Source organism: Leiobunum rupestre, chromosome 8 (assembly GCF_980474605.1).
Source record: "Leiobunum rupestre chromosome 8, qqLeiRupe1.1.hap1, whole genome shotgun sequence".
Taxonomy (NCBI): Eukaryota; Metazoa; Arthropoda; class Arachnida; order Opiliones; family Sclerosomatidae; genus Leiobunum; species Leiobunum rupestre.
In genome coordinates this window covers 12,618,885-12,632,248 of record NC_143391.1, presented here as the reverse complement: position 1 = coordinate 12,632,248, position 13,364 = coordinate 12,618,885, and the positions used below count along the sequence as shown (strand labels likewise).

Sequence of the window (13,364 nt, the reverse complement as noted above, 5' to 3'; positions counted from 1 at the left end):
CCCATTGAAGTTTCCTATCTATATACGAAGTTATTTTATCTATGGTCCTGACCAAGAGTATGTCTCAGCTTCTTTCCTCGCTTGCCCACCTACCAGTTACAATGCTCCTTTCTTCGAGGAAGAACTCTATGGCGTCCTCTCCGGTCTACACAACACTTCCCCAGGGGTGGACAATGTATCTAATCTGATCATAAAAAACTCTACCCCGGCCTATCGTGGGGCACTCTTGGCGCTTTACAACCGCCTCTGGGCTGAAGGGGTGATGCCTTCGAGGTGGAAACACGCTATCTTACACCCGATCTTGAAGCCGGGGAAATCTGCTACGAACGCTACCTCTTACAGGGACATTGCTCTTCTCCCAAATCTGGGGAAAATCTACGAGAAACTGATACTTGGTCGGCTAGTCTGGTATCTAGAGCTCAACAAGGTGCTCCCTCCGGAACAATCGGGTTTCCGAAAAGGTCGTCGTGCCACTGACAATGCGATTCGTCTCGCTGCTGCGGCCAGCTGCGCTCTGGCCTCCAATAAGCATTGCCTAGCGGTGTTCCTGGATCTCAAAGACGCATTCGGGAGTGTCCACCATCGCGCGCTCCTCTACAAACTCCAAAGTTTTGGCCTGGAGGGCAACCTGCTGCGGTGGGTTGAAAACTTCTTGGCGGGTCGCACTTCTCAAGTTCGCGTCAACGGTGAATTTTCGGCAACTTTCCCGGTTCAGAGAGGACTTCCTTAGGGCAGCGCCATTAGCCCTATCCTATTCAGTGTCATGCTGGATGGGATTCCTCCACTCTGCCCAAAGGCAGTCGATCACGGGGAGCACGCGGATGACATTGCCGTCTGGACCAGCGGCTTTGACTGGGGGAATCTTTTCCGGACTATGAAAGTCGTTCTTGACAGGATCACCGACTACAGCGCAAACTGGGGACTAAACTTTCAACCTCTCAAGTGCAATTTTATGACCTTCTCTCGCGACAACGTCTTTCCGGCGGCCCTCACTCTCACACTGGGAAATCAGCCGCTCACTAAGGTATCCACCTACAGGTACCTAAGTGGTCTTCGATGAAGAGACTAAACCTCCTGCGAGCGGTTTCGGGTACCCAGTGGGGTGCAGGTCGTAAGGTTTTGCGGCTTCTATATACACACCTGGTACGCTCCAGACTGGATTACTCCAGTCCCCTTTACGCGTCGGCGCCCGCTTGTGCTCTCAAGAAACTAGATAAAATTCAAAATGCGGCCCTTCGAGTCATCCTCGGGACTCCACCGTCTTCTCCTATCAGTTTAATGGAGGCTGAAGCGGCCATTCCGCCCTTAAGCAACAGGAGATACTATATGGACCTAATCACCCTTGCTCCATGTGGGGCGGCGGACACTCCGGACTTCTACCGCACTCTCCTGCGCCGGGTTCTTGCTTCCTTGGAGATTTTGGAGCATCGCTTCCCAAAGAACAGGCTGCCTTTTCTACTTAGAGCTTGGTGCCTGGCTCAGGCCTGCAATCTTGATTGGCTTTTCCCCGTTACTAGTCACTGCGGCTACCCCATCATGGACCCCTCCGTCGGCGACCATCATCTCGCGTTGGCTTACCAGTCCTAAGGATGACAATAACTCTGAACAGTTACGGCAACTGTTTTTCGCAACTCTCGAACCTCACACGAAGGACGCGATGGTTTTCTACGCGGACGGTTCGGCTTCCCCCGATTCAGGGGTCGCGGGTGCTGCCTTCGCAATTCCCTCCCTCAACATTGGTGCGGTTAATTTAGTGGACTCAGGTCATCCTATCAATCGGGTCGAGTTATTTTCCATCCAGATGGCTCTCTCCTACGCGTCCACACATCTGCGTTCGCCGGTAGTTGTCTGTTCCGACTCTAAAAGCGCACTCACCCAACTGCTAAGTTGGTCTATGGATCCGGTGGCCATCTGTATCGAGGAGCTTTGCGATAATTACCCGTATCCGGTTTCTCTAATCTGGTGTCCAGCACACGTGGGAGTTCCCGGAAACGAGACGGCCGATCGTCTCGCCTCGGTCACTGGGCTCCAGCGCCCTTCTAGAGTGGACTTCCTCCTCCCGTCTACTCTTGTAGAAATAAAGAGTGCGTGTAGTCGGGCTCTCTCAGCTGAGTGGAGTACGGACTGGCAGACCAGTAGGGTAGTGCGGCCTCTTCGTGAGGCAAAACCCTTTCCTGGCTCTAGTACTATACTTAACTTGAAACTCTCGCGCAAGGACGATACCCTTCTCTCGCGACTAGGTTGTGGTCGCCTTCCCACAAACGCGACCCTACACCGGTTCAACTTCAGTGTGATGGCCACTTGCACTCACTGTGGAGCTATCGACGATGCTCGCCACATCTTATTCACCTGCCCCTATCACACTGGGCGTCGCCCAGCGCTGGTTTCAGCGCTCCAGAAGCGCAATCTTCCGAACACTCTATTGGGAGTTCTTAAAGTAGTACATAGAGGTCATATGGACATTATTATAGCCACCTGTGCTATTCTGCGACGTGGGGTGCATTGACATTCTGCTCGGTTTCCTTATTTTGTTTTCCTTTGTTTTTGGTGTAATTCTACCATTTGTACAGTGTACTTCGAGCTTTTTATTATTTTTCTTTTTTGTTTTGTTTGGTTTTTAATTGCGCGCCTGGTGTGAAGGCCCCCGCTATATATACCAAAAACGTTTAAAACTTTATTCCGACCCCCCCTTTAGGACGCGATGGTGTTCTACACGGACGGCTCGGCTTCCCCCGATTCAGGGGTCGCGGGTGCTGCCTTCGCAATTCCCTCCCTCAACATTGGTGCGGTTAATTTAGTGGACTCAGGTCATCCTATCAATCGGGTCGAGTTATTTTCCATCCAGATGGCTCTCTCCTACGCGTCCACACATCTGCGTTCGCCGGTAGTTGTCTGTTCCGACTCTAAAAGCGCACTCACCCAACTGCTAAGTTGGTCTATGGATCCGGTGGCCATCTGTATCGAGGAGCTTTGCGATAATTACCCGTATCCGGTTTCTCTAATCTGGTGTCCAGCACACGTGGGAGTTCCCGGAAACGAGACGGCCGATCGTCTCGCCTCGGTCACTGGGCTCCAGCGCCCTTCTAGAGTGGACTTCCTCCTCCCGTCTACTCTTGTAGAAATAAAGAGTGCGTGTAGTCGGGCTCTCTCAGCTGAGTGGAGTACGGACTGGCAGACCAGTAGGGTAGTGCGGCCTCTTCGTGAGGCAAAACCCTTTCCTGGCTCTAGTACTATACTTAACTTGAAACTCTCGCGCAAGGACGATACCCTTCTCTCGCGACTAGGTTGTGGTCGCCTTCCCACAAACGCGACCCTACACCGGTTCAACTTCAGTGTGATGGCCACTTGCACTCACTGTGGAGCTATCGACGATGCTCGCCACATCTTATTCACCTGCCCCTATCACACTGGGCGTCGCCCAGCGCTGGTTTCAGCGCTCCAGAAGCGCAATCTCTCGAACACTCTAGTGGGAGTTCTTAAAGTAGTACATAGAGGTCATATGGACATTATTATAGCCACCTGTGCTATTCTGCGACGTGGGGTGCATTGACATTCTGCTCGGTTTCCTTATTTTGTTTTCCTTTGTTTTTGGTGTAATTCTACCATTTGTACAGTGTACTTCGAGCTTTTTATTATTTTTCTTTTTTGTTTTGTTTGGTTTTTAATTGCGCGCCTGGTGTGAAGGCCCCCGCTATATATACCAAAAACTTTTAAAACTTTATTCCGACCCCCCCTTTAGGACGCGATGGTGTTCTACACGGACGGCTCGGCTTCCCCCGATTCAGGGGTCGCGGGTGCTGCCTTCGCAATTCCCTCCCTCAACATTGGTGCGGTTAATTTAGTGGACTCAGGTCATCCTATCAATCGGGTCGAGTTATTTGCCATCCAGATGGCTCTCTCCTACGCGTCCACACATCTGCGTTCGCCGGTAGTTGTCTGTTCCGACTCTAAAAGCGCACTCACCCAACTGCTAAGTTGGTCTATGGATCCGGTGGCCATCTGTATCGAGGAGCTTTGCGATAATTACCCGTATCCGGTTTCTCTAATCTGGTGTCCAGCACACGTGGGAGTTCCCGGAAACGAGACGGCCGATCGTCTCGCCTCGGTCACTGGGCTCCAGCGCCCTTCTAGAGTGGACTTCCTCCTCCCGTCTACTCTTGTAGAAATAAAGAGTGCGTGTAGTCGGGCTCTCTCAGCTGAGTGGAGTACGGACTGGCAGACCAGTAGGGTAGTGCGGCCTCTTCGTGAGGCAAAACCCTTTCCTGGCTCTAGTACTATACTTAACTTGAAACTCTCGCGCAAGGACGATACCCTTCTCTCGCAACTAGGTTGTGGTCGCCTTCCCACAAACGTGACCCTACACCGGTTCAACTTCAGTGTGATGGCCACTTGCACTCACTGTGGAGCTATCGACGATGCTCGCCACATCTTATTCACCTACCCCTATCACACTGGGCGTCGACCAGCGCTGGTTTCAGCGCTCCAGAAGCGCAATCTTCCGAACACTCTAGTGGGAGTTCTTAAAGTAGTACATAGAGGTCATATGGACATTATTATAGCCACCTGTGCTATTCTGCGACGTGCGGTGCATTGACATTCTGCTCGGTTTCCTTATTTTGTTTTCCTTTGTTTTTGGTGTAATTCTACCATTTGTACAGTGTACTTCGAGCTTTTTATTATTTTTCTTTTTTGTTTTGTTTGGTTTTTAATTGCGCGCCTGGTGTGAAGGCCCCCGCTATATATACCAAAAACTTTTAAAACTTTATTCCGACCCCCCCCTTTAGGACGCGATGGTGTTCTACACGGACGGCTCGGCTTCCCCCGATTCAGGGGTCGCGGGTGCTGCCTTCGCAATTCCCTCCCTCAACGTTGGTGCGGTTAATTTCATAGAAATCTTATACTCCTACCTAGAATGCTAGCGTAAATAAAAAAAATCCCCATTTGTTTTGAACACTTAAGCCTCGTCAAGAACCGCTAAAATTAGGTGACCGCCATTTTTTGCTTAGGTCGTTTTAGCTGATATATTCCAACAGAGGCCGCCAATACACTTTCTCGTCCCTGTATCTACGGTCCTTGGTTAAAAATAGTAGAAGCTCAGACGATTTTTACAGGATCCATCCGATTCAAGCTCGCAGAATTCCCATAGGTTTTTGCTGGAGTTTTTCACATGAACCACTTCAACGTTTTTGGATTTTTATTTAATAATAGCATATGTAACATAATTACTCATAAGTGTGCCAGAAAGAACGTCTTCTCAATGAGACCTTGTTCACAGGATATGACGTAATTGACGTCACTTTCCTATCGATGACGGCTTTTTCGTCATCAAAACTTGGTTTGATGGGGAGGGAAGGAAGTTAAAACCGGTTTTGCGCATCGTTCGTTCGTGATTTCTTTGGAGGCTGTGAAACAACGTCTCATTGAAATTTTTAATACAGAGATGTTATGTTACATATGATAATAGTGTTAAGATTTTTTGAACTTTTAGTTTTGTTTTCATATTTACTTATTATAAGGAATATTTAAATGCCATTGTGAGGAAGATAAATAAGATTTCGTTTAGGTTCGCTTTGAAAATATTTAAGCCTAACTTTTAAAATAGCAGGCAATGTCAATGGCAGTTTTGGGAGAAGCAGTGACTGAAGGTCCTTAGTTTTAACCTTTGTATTTAAAGGTTATTTCACATTTAAAGTAAGTAGTATTATATTTATTATTATGTTTGTAGAAACTTAGATAAACAAAAACCTTATGAAAGAGTAATTATATCCCAGAAAAAATACATTACACTAAAGAATGACACTTATGACGAATTGACGACAGTCATTGAATTAAACAGCAACAATCATACTGATAATTGTCTTATTTTTCAAAACTTTACCTTCTATTTAATAATATGCTTTTTCTCTTAGAAGCTTAGCCAAGATAAATGTCTCGCACTCTACTTAAATTCAACATTCCACTGTCAAACAACATAAGAGATAGTACTCAACGAAGACCGATATTTACAATGTTAAATAAAGTGTTTTTAAAAAAACGGATATTGCAGTAATTATAGTCCTGAGTTGTTGTTCCACTAGTCTCACTGAACTTCCTGAAGTAATTTTTACCAAATCATCAATTTGAAAGCCCGCCGTTTGTTAACATTTCAAATAGGCGATATAATAAAGTAACGTGGCCTTCTTGTTTTGATGGGAAACGCCACCTTCCACTATGCTTCCATTAGCTTTCCCACCAAAGAGACTATGAATTCATCCGTAGGCTTTAACTGTACTATTTCGATATCCCATTTTAACAAGTTGAGCAAGCATATCTGACTTTATATTATCGCCTATTGCCCCGAGGCTTAAGGAAACCCAAACTTTTACCTGTACAACGACACATTACCGTCCACCGCAAATCGTGTTCTACATGTGGAAATGAAACATCGAGGAGCCATAAAAACAAACAACGCAAGGGCCAAACGTTTGCATATAAGAGAAAAATCTTTACGAGTAAAGAAACAGTCTACCATGTTTAAAAACTACATTAAACTCGATCACGGCCCCCTGCACGCGCTCACGTGAGGTGACTCGATTGACGTGAGTCAATCAAATGCGGGTTCTTAAGGTGACGTAATCCATAATCAAATTATTATTTTCAGTAACTCAAACTAGATGACAATGTAATTGGTCCATTTTGTATTTATACGGAATCATTCTATGTTATAAGATTTCTATGGTTAATTTAGTGGACGGCGGTCATCCTATTAATCGGGTCGAGCTATTTGCCATCCAGATTGCTCTCTCCTACGCGTCCACACATCTTCGTTCGCCGGTAGTTGTCTGTTCCGACTCTAAAAGCGCACTCACCCAACTGCTAAGTCGGTCTATGGATCCGGTGGCCATCTGTATCCAGGAGCTTTGTGATAAGTACCCGTATCCGGTTTCTCTAATCTGGTGTCCAGCACAAGTGGGAGTTCCCGGAAACGAGACGGCCGATCATCTCGCCTCGGTCACTGGGCTCCAGCGCCCTTCTAGAGTGGACTTCCTCCTCCCGTCTACTCTTGTAGAAATAAAGAGTGCGTGTCGTCGGGCTCTCTCAGCTAAGTGGAGTACGGACTGGCAGACCAGTAGGGTAGTGCGGCCTCTTCGTGAGGCTAAACCCTTTCCCGGCTCTAGTGATATACTTAACTTGAAACTCTCGCGCAAGGATGATACCCTTCTCTCGCGACTAGGTTGTGGTCGCCTTCCCACAAACGCGACCCTACGCCGGTTCAATCTCAGTGTGACGGCCGCTTGCACTCACTGCGGAGCTATCGACGATGCGTACCACATCTTATTCACCTGCCCCTATCACACTGGGCGTCACCCAGCGCTGGTTTCAGCGCTCCAGAAGCGTAATCTTCCGAACACTCTCGTGGGGGTTCTTAAAGCAGTACATGGAGGTCATATGGACATTATTATTGCCACCTGTGCTATTCTGCGACGTGCGGTGCATTGACATTCTGATCGGTTTACTTATTTTGTTTTCCCTTGTTATTGGTGTAATTCTACCATTTTTACAGTGTTCTTCGGGCTTTTTATTGTTTTTCTTTTTGTTTTATTTGTTTTTAAATTGCGCACATGAAGGCCCCCGCTATATACACCAAAAACTTTTAAAACTTTATTCCAACCCCCCCCCCCCCCTTTATTTTGACATAGCGGGTAATAAAGCCGGTGGGGGAGGACGTGTCTTTTTTGTCTCCGTCTTTTCTTTTACCTTCCCTAGTTCTTTTTTTTTTCTAAGCCTATTTGGCCTAGCTTCCTTTGTCTTAGCTTTCCTAGTCCCTTTCCTGCCTAGTTTTTTAGCTTTCCCCGTCCTATTTTATTCGCCCGCTTTTGGGACTATGGCTTCTTCCTCGGAATTTGCCGGCGTTTCTCAAGGTTTGGAGTTGGCCGAAGATGACTCTTCCGGCTACATCACCGTGGATCGCCACGGCTGGCCGATCAACCGCGCCAAGCGTTCGCGTTCGCCGAGCGTTGGGGAACATTCCTACGTACGTGCCCCCCCCCCCCCACCGCGAATACCAGGACTTTTCGGCGCTCGGGGCACCCCCTCGTCGGGGTCTCCCCCCCCCGCCCTCTCCGCCTGAAGCCGTCTTTAGAAGGTGAGAAATTCTCAAGCCTGGGTACAAAACAACTTCACGTGTATACCGTTGATGCTTTCGGCGAAGGGGTAACTTTTCAGCCCTTCCCACGGGGGGACATGCTGGTCTTCCCGAAAACAGAGGAGCAGGCTGCGGCTATCAAATCAGCGACCGCTTTCAGCGATTTCAAATTTGGAGTGGCGGGATCCCAGACGGCATCGGAAATGGCTCTACGGCGGATTATTAATGTGTCAACGGACATTACCAAAGCGGATATTGAGGAGGCCTTACACTCCAGTCAGCAAGCGGTCAAGTCGGTCCGCCGTCTCGGTGGCCGTTCCAATACGTTTCTCATCGGCTTTCCCAAGGAATCCGTTCCGAGGAAAATCTTCATGTATGGCATGGCTTTTGGGGTTCTAGATTACACCCCTCGTGCAGTACAGTGATACAAGTGCCAGCAGTACGGGCACATTGCTTCAGCTTGCAGAACCCAGGTGGCTCACGAGATCTGCGCCACATGTGGAAAGGATCACGTCTATGATCCTACTCAGAGGTGTGAAGCGACGGCATCATAGAAATCTCATAGGTAACTAGAATGCTGCCGTGTAACTGGCAAATGGACCAAACGCCGTGGCAGACGATAGCCAGATCTCAGCCAATCAGAGCTCAAAGAGTGGTTCTGCCAAGAATTTAATGTCACCAGAGAGAATGACGTCACCTAGCTCCCGCGATAGTAGCTGAACAAAGGAGGTTTATTATCCTCCTTGGTGGAACCACTCTACGGCCTCTCATTGGCTGAAGGTTCAAAACGAACTGGTGACAAGCTCGGCCGTAGACGGCAGCATTCTAGTTACCTATAAGATTTCTATAGACGGCATATTGTGTCAACTGTAAAGGCGCCCACAGCTCTAAGTCTTCAGACGGGAGCAGAAAGTACTACAAGTCCGCCGCACAGAGGATGTCTCCTTCTGAGAGGCACGAGCAAACGTCCGTCAAAAGTCATACGCCCACGTAGTGTCACGCCACAGGAGTAAAACCCCACGCAGGCCACCACCGTCGGCTGCGTCCGCTCCAGAGGTACAGACGGCCGCGCCTCTGTGTCTTTTTTCGGCTGCTGATATTTCTCTGATGGTGGCGCACATCGTGGCTGCCGTTGTGGAAACCTACGAAAAGATCCAGGGCACCCAGCACAAACGGTCGGTCTTGAAATCCCTTGCGGCTTCTCTTACCGCCGGATTTGTGGACAAGTTCAACAGCAAATTGACCCCTTATGGTCAGGGCTCTACCACTCAGGATGCCTTCGCTTCACATCCTTAGGCAGATGATTAGCGTCCTCCAGTGGAATGTCAACGGCGTTCGTTCTCGATTATCGGATCTCATTGACCTTCTAGGTGACTTACACCCCACTATAATCGCGCTTCAAGAAACTTTTCTCTCTCCAACGGATACAGTCAATCTTCATTTCGGCTGTTATGAACCCTTTCGTGCGGACAGGGTAGTTCATCAACCTTCGCTTTCCATAGTTCGTGGTGGTGTTGCGACTCTCGTCGACAAGTCTCTTCCGGTAGTCCGTCTACCCTCTCCAGCCTGTGTCGGTGTGGAATCTCTAGCCTTGAAGATTCACTCCTCCGTTGGATGGTTCACCCTCTTCAACATCTATGATCCTCAGAGTAAAGCCACTAAGACGTTTTTCAACCTTCTCCTTCGGGATGTAACCACTCCCGTCTTAATCTTAGGCGATTTCAATGCCCATAACATTCTCTGGGGCAGCTACAAGACAGACGCACAGGGCCGCCTCGTCCAGACTTGGCTGGAAGACCACGACAATCTGGCTCGTCTCGGGCTCTTTATACCTAAACAATCCGTTTAGGACTCGTCTCAGGATAGGGCTCGGAATAAATACTAGGCGGCTAACTCGTTTTGAGTTCCCGACTCAACACAAATTGTATGGCACACGCTCGATGGCACAGTACAAAAAATATAATGACTCGGTACAAAATAAATGACTGCATGTTTTTGTTGTTGTTTTATGAGTAATGGGGATTTTAACACGCATTCTCCAATAAAATGGACAGCTTATTGCTTACCATAATTCTCTTCCAATTTTAGAAGCCGCAAAATATGATTTTTATTTAAACAATAATTATTATTTGCTTAACCCCGAATACCTCATTCAAAAATAGCAATAAAAAACGGTATGAATGCTACTTTATTTAAATCAATTCACACAATTTTTAGAAAAGGCAGGATACGCGACACTGAAATTGCAAGCTTTAAGCCATTAACTTGTGTCCTACGGCATTTTAAACATTGCTGTAGTTTCGTCCATTCGCTTTTGGTTTCCCCTTCGTGTACCCTGGTTTATCTCGTAAATACCAATACATAACCCTCTTCCTCCAAATTAAGAAACTAACTAACATTATACGGTTAAATTTTTGAAACTACTGCTGTAGTTTAGAAAAATCAATGAACTTACCAAATACAGGCCTAAGCTGCCGCTTAGATGATAAAAACGGCAGCAGCGTTTTGAACTTCGAAAAATCGCGAAATGGGCGGTTAAAAACGACCTTTTCCAAAAATAAACGAGGGTTACGTCAAAGGTCGCATGACTCGCGTCATTCAATTTAACAGCCCATAGAACTTGGTTCAGTCAATTATTTTTAGGGGTGGACGCAGTGGCGTAGCGTGGGTCATTGTGGCCCGGGGCGGAATCATAATTCAAAGGAGGAAAGCAAGAGAGGCGAAGTAGAAGGGATGAACGCGCCAAAATCATCCTTGTAAAAAGAGGCAATTTTTCCGCCCTCCTAATGGTGGCGCCCGGGGCGGTCCGCCCCTCCGCCCCCCCTCGCTACGCCACTGGGTGAACGATTATTTATGATTTCGTCCACTGAACAAATAGAATTTCGAGACGCGAAATAACCCAAGCTCGTGCTTATTCACTTGGGCTCGTCTCGGGATCGTATCAATTAGAACTCTAACGATAGTTCTCTACTTGGGCTCATTTTCAACTATTTTTCGGACTCTGACTCAGTCTCGTCTCAAAACTATTAAGGGTCTCGTCTCAGCTCGTAAATTAGACAATATATTTCTTGGTCTCGGCTCGTACTCAAAATAGTCTACGTTTTTTCGAATGGTCTCAGCCGAGGCTCGTGATTCAATGAAATTTGGAAAGGACTCGTCTCGGTCTCAAAAATTAACTCGAATAGTAAAGGACTCGGTCTCAAACTCACAAATTGGCTCAAAATTGAGACGAGCCCGTGCAACTATGCTTTTGGAGCAGCCACCGGCGAGATACAATGTCCCTTTCTCGGAAGCGGTGTTATACGAGGTCCTCTCCGGGCTTCGCAACACCTCTCCGGGGAAGGACAACGTCTCCAACCTCATCATAAAGAACTCGACTCCGGCTTTCCGAACTGCACTCCTAGCGCTCTATAACAGCCTTTGGGCGGAGGGCATCATGCTTCTCGTTGGAAACATGCTGTCTTGCACCCCATTCTGAAGCCTGGGAAGCACTCCCCCGATGCCGTGTTTTACCACGCTATCTCTCTGCTTCCTTATCTCGGCAAAATTTACGAGAAGCTGGTTCTAGGCAGACTGGTCTGGTTCCTAGACCAGAACGCTGTTCTGCCTGCAGAGCAATCGGGTTTTAGACGTGGGCGTCGAGCGACCGACAATGCGATCCGCCTTGCTATGGCAGCCCAAGGCGCTATCGTTACGAACAATCACTGCCTTGCAGTCTTCTTAGATCTGAAAGACGCTTTTGGCAGTGTTCACCACCAGGCGCTGCTCTACAAACTCCAACGCCGGGGTCTTACCGGCAATCTTCTTCGTTGAGTGGAAGACTTCCTCAAGGATAGGACCTATCAGGTCAGGGTCAATGGTGCGCTCTCAGCCACTTACCTCGTCACGAGAGGCATTCCTCAGGGCAGCTCAATCAGCCCCATCCTCTTCACTGTAATGTTGGACGGGATCCCTCAACTATGCCAGAGACATGTTTCCCAAGGGGAACACGCCGACGATATTGCGGCCTGGGTCTGTGGCCAAGCCCTTTGCGCCTTATACGGCTCCATGCAGCAATCGCTTGATCATATCGCGGAGTACGGTGCACGCTGGGGTCTCAACTTTCAGCGACTCAAGTGCCAGTTTATGCTTTTCTCAAAAGCGACTAACATACCAGGGCTGGCGATATCACTCTCAGTCTCGATGGCACTGCCTTAACCAAAGTCCACTCGTATAGGTACCTTGGTGGTATTTTCGACGACAGACTCACATGGAAGCCTCACGTCGAGGCTCTAGCCTCGTCTTCTCTCAAGCGCCTTAATCTTCTGCGTACTGTCTCAGCGACCGGTTGGGGTGCCAGTAGGGGCGTGCTAAGGCTTTTATACACCCACCTCATTCGCTCCTGGCTGGATTATTCCAGCCCCCTCTTAGCGTCCGCAGCCGCTCCTCTGCTCGCCTCTTTGGACAAAGTCCAAAACGCTGCTCTACGGGTCATCCTTGGTGTGCCACGGTCTACACCCATTGTCCTGATGGAAGCTGAGGCCGCAATTCCACCGCGGAGTTTTCGATGAACTCTTTTGGACCTTCATACACTTGGTCCATGTGGCGCAGCGGATACCCCGGCCTTTTATCCCGCTCTTCTGTGGGACAACCTGGCTCAACTGGAGGTCATTGTACATCGCTTCGCCTTGGATCGGCTTCCTTTTCTGCTCCGGGCGTGGAACTGGGCTAGGGAACACAATCTCTCCTGGCTCTTTCAGTCCTCCAGGGGTCATCTTATTCCCTCGTCCACTCCTCCTTGGGAACCTCCCAAGGTGACGGTCATCTCCCGTTGGCTAACTACTCGCAAAGGTGACCTCTACTCGGATGCGCTGCGACAGTTGTTCCTTGCGACATCAGATTATAGTATTTATATACCCCCAGTTCCGCTAGGCACTACTGGGGGTACCACAAGATATACAAACTAGTTTGTATCTTTTCACGCATGTTCATCATCACGCATCCCGCAATTTCTTTTTATTTATTTAAAAAGTAAAACCACAGCACAAGGAACATGTATAAAAACCCTGTAAAAAGGGGTAAAGGAATAAAACCTCTAAAACGGCGTGTAAAAATAAAAACAATAAAAATAACTAGCATCAACCTGGACAAATGTCCCCGAAGTTGCTAGTTATGAAACGCATAACATTATCGAAAACCACCATCTTTTCTGTGAGCTTCATATCTCCGAGGTTGCCCCTAGGGACCAGATGGAGAGTGA

At 48.1% G+C, this 13,364-nt stretch overlaps 4 protein-coding genes across 4 annotated transcripts; all 4 read left to right on the top strand.

Moving 5' to 3' along the window:
• The first annotated feature begins 1,657 nt into the window (after nt 1-1,657).
• Nucleotides 1,658-2,506, top strand: LOC149932434 (uncharacterized). Its single transcript, XM_090157121.1, has one exon. It carries the CDS (start codon nt 1,658-1,660, stop codon nt 2,504-2,506), a length of 849 nt encoding a protein of 282 aa, XP_090013247.1.
• A 195-nt stretch (nt 2,507-2,701) lies between these two features.
• LOC149932433 (uncharacterized) lies at nt 2,702-3,550 on the top strand. The gene has a single exon (XM_090157120.1). The coding sequence runs from the start codon at nt 2,702-2,704 to the stop codon at nt 3,548-3,550; it is 849 nt and encodes a 282-aa protein (XP_090013246.1).
• A 195-nt stretch (nt 3,551-3,745) lies between these two features.
• Nucleotides 3,746-4,594, top strand: LOC149932432 (uncharacterized). Its single transcript, XM_090157119.1, has one exon. It carries the CDS (start codon nt 3,746-3,748, stop codon nt 4,592-4,594), a length of 849 nt encoding a protein of 282 aa, XP_090013245.1.
• A 7,467-nt stretch (nt 4,595-12,061) lies between these two features.
• LOC149932431 (uncharacterized) lies at nt 12,062-12,675 on the top strand. The gene is made up of 2 exons (XM_090157118.1): nt 12,062-12,201; nt 12,282-12,675. The coding sequence occupies exons 1-2, from the start codon at nt 12,062-12,064 to the stop codon at nt 12,673-12,675; spliced, it is 534 nt and encodes a 177-aa protein (XP_090013244.1).
• Nucleotides 12,676-13,364: the final 689 nt, after the last annotated feature.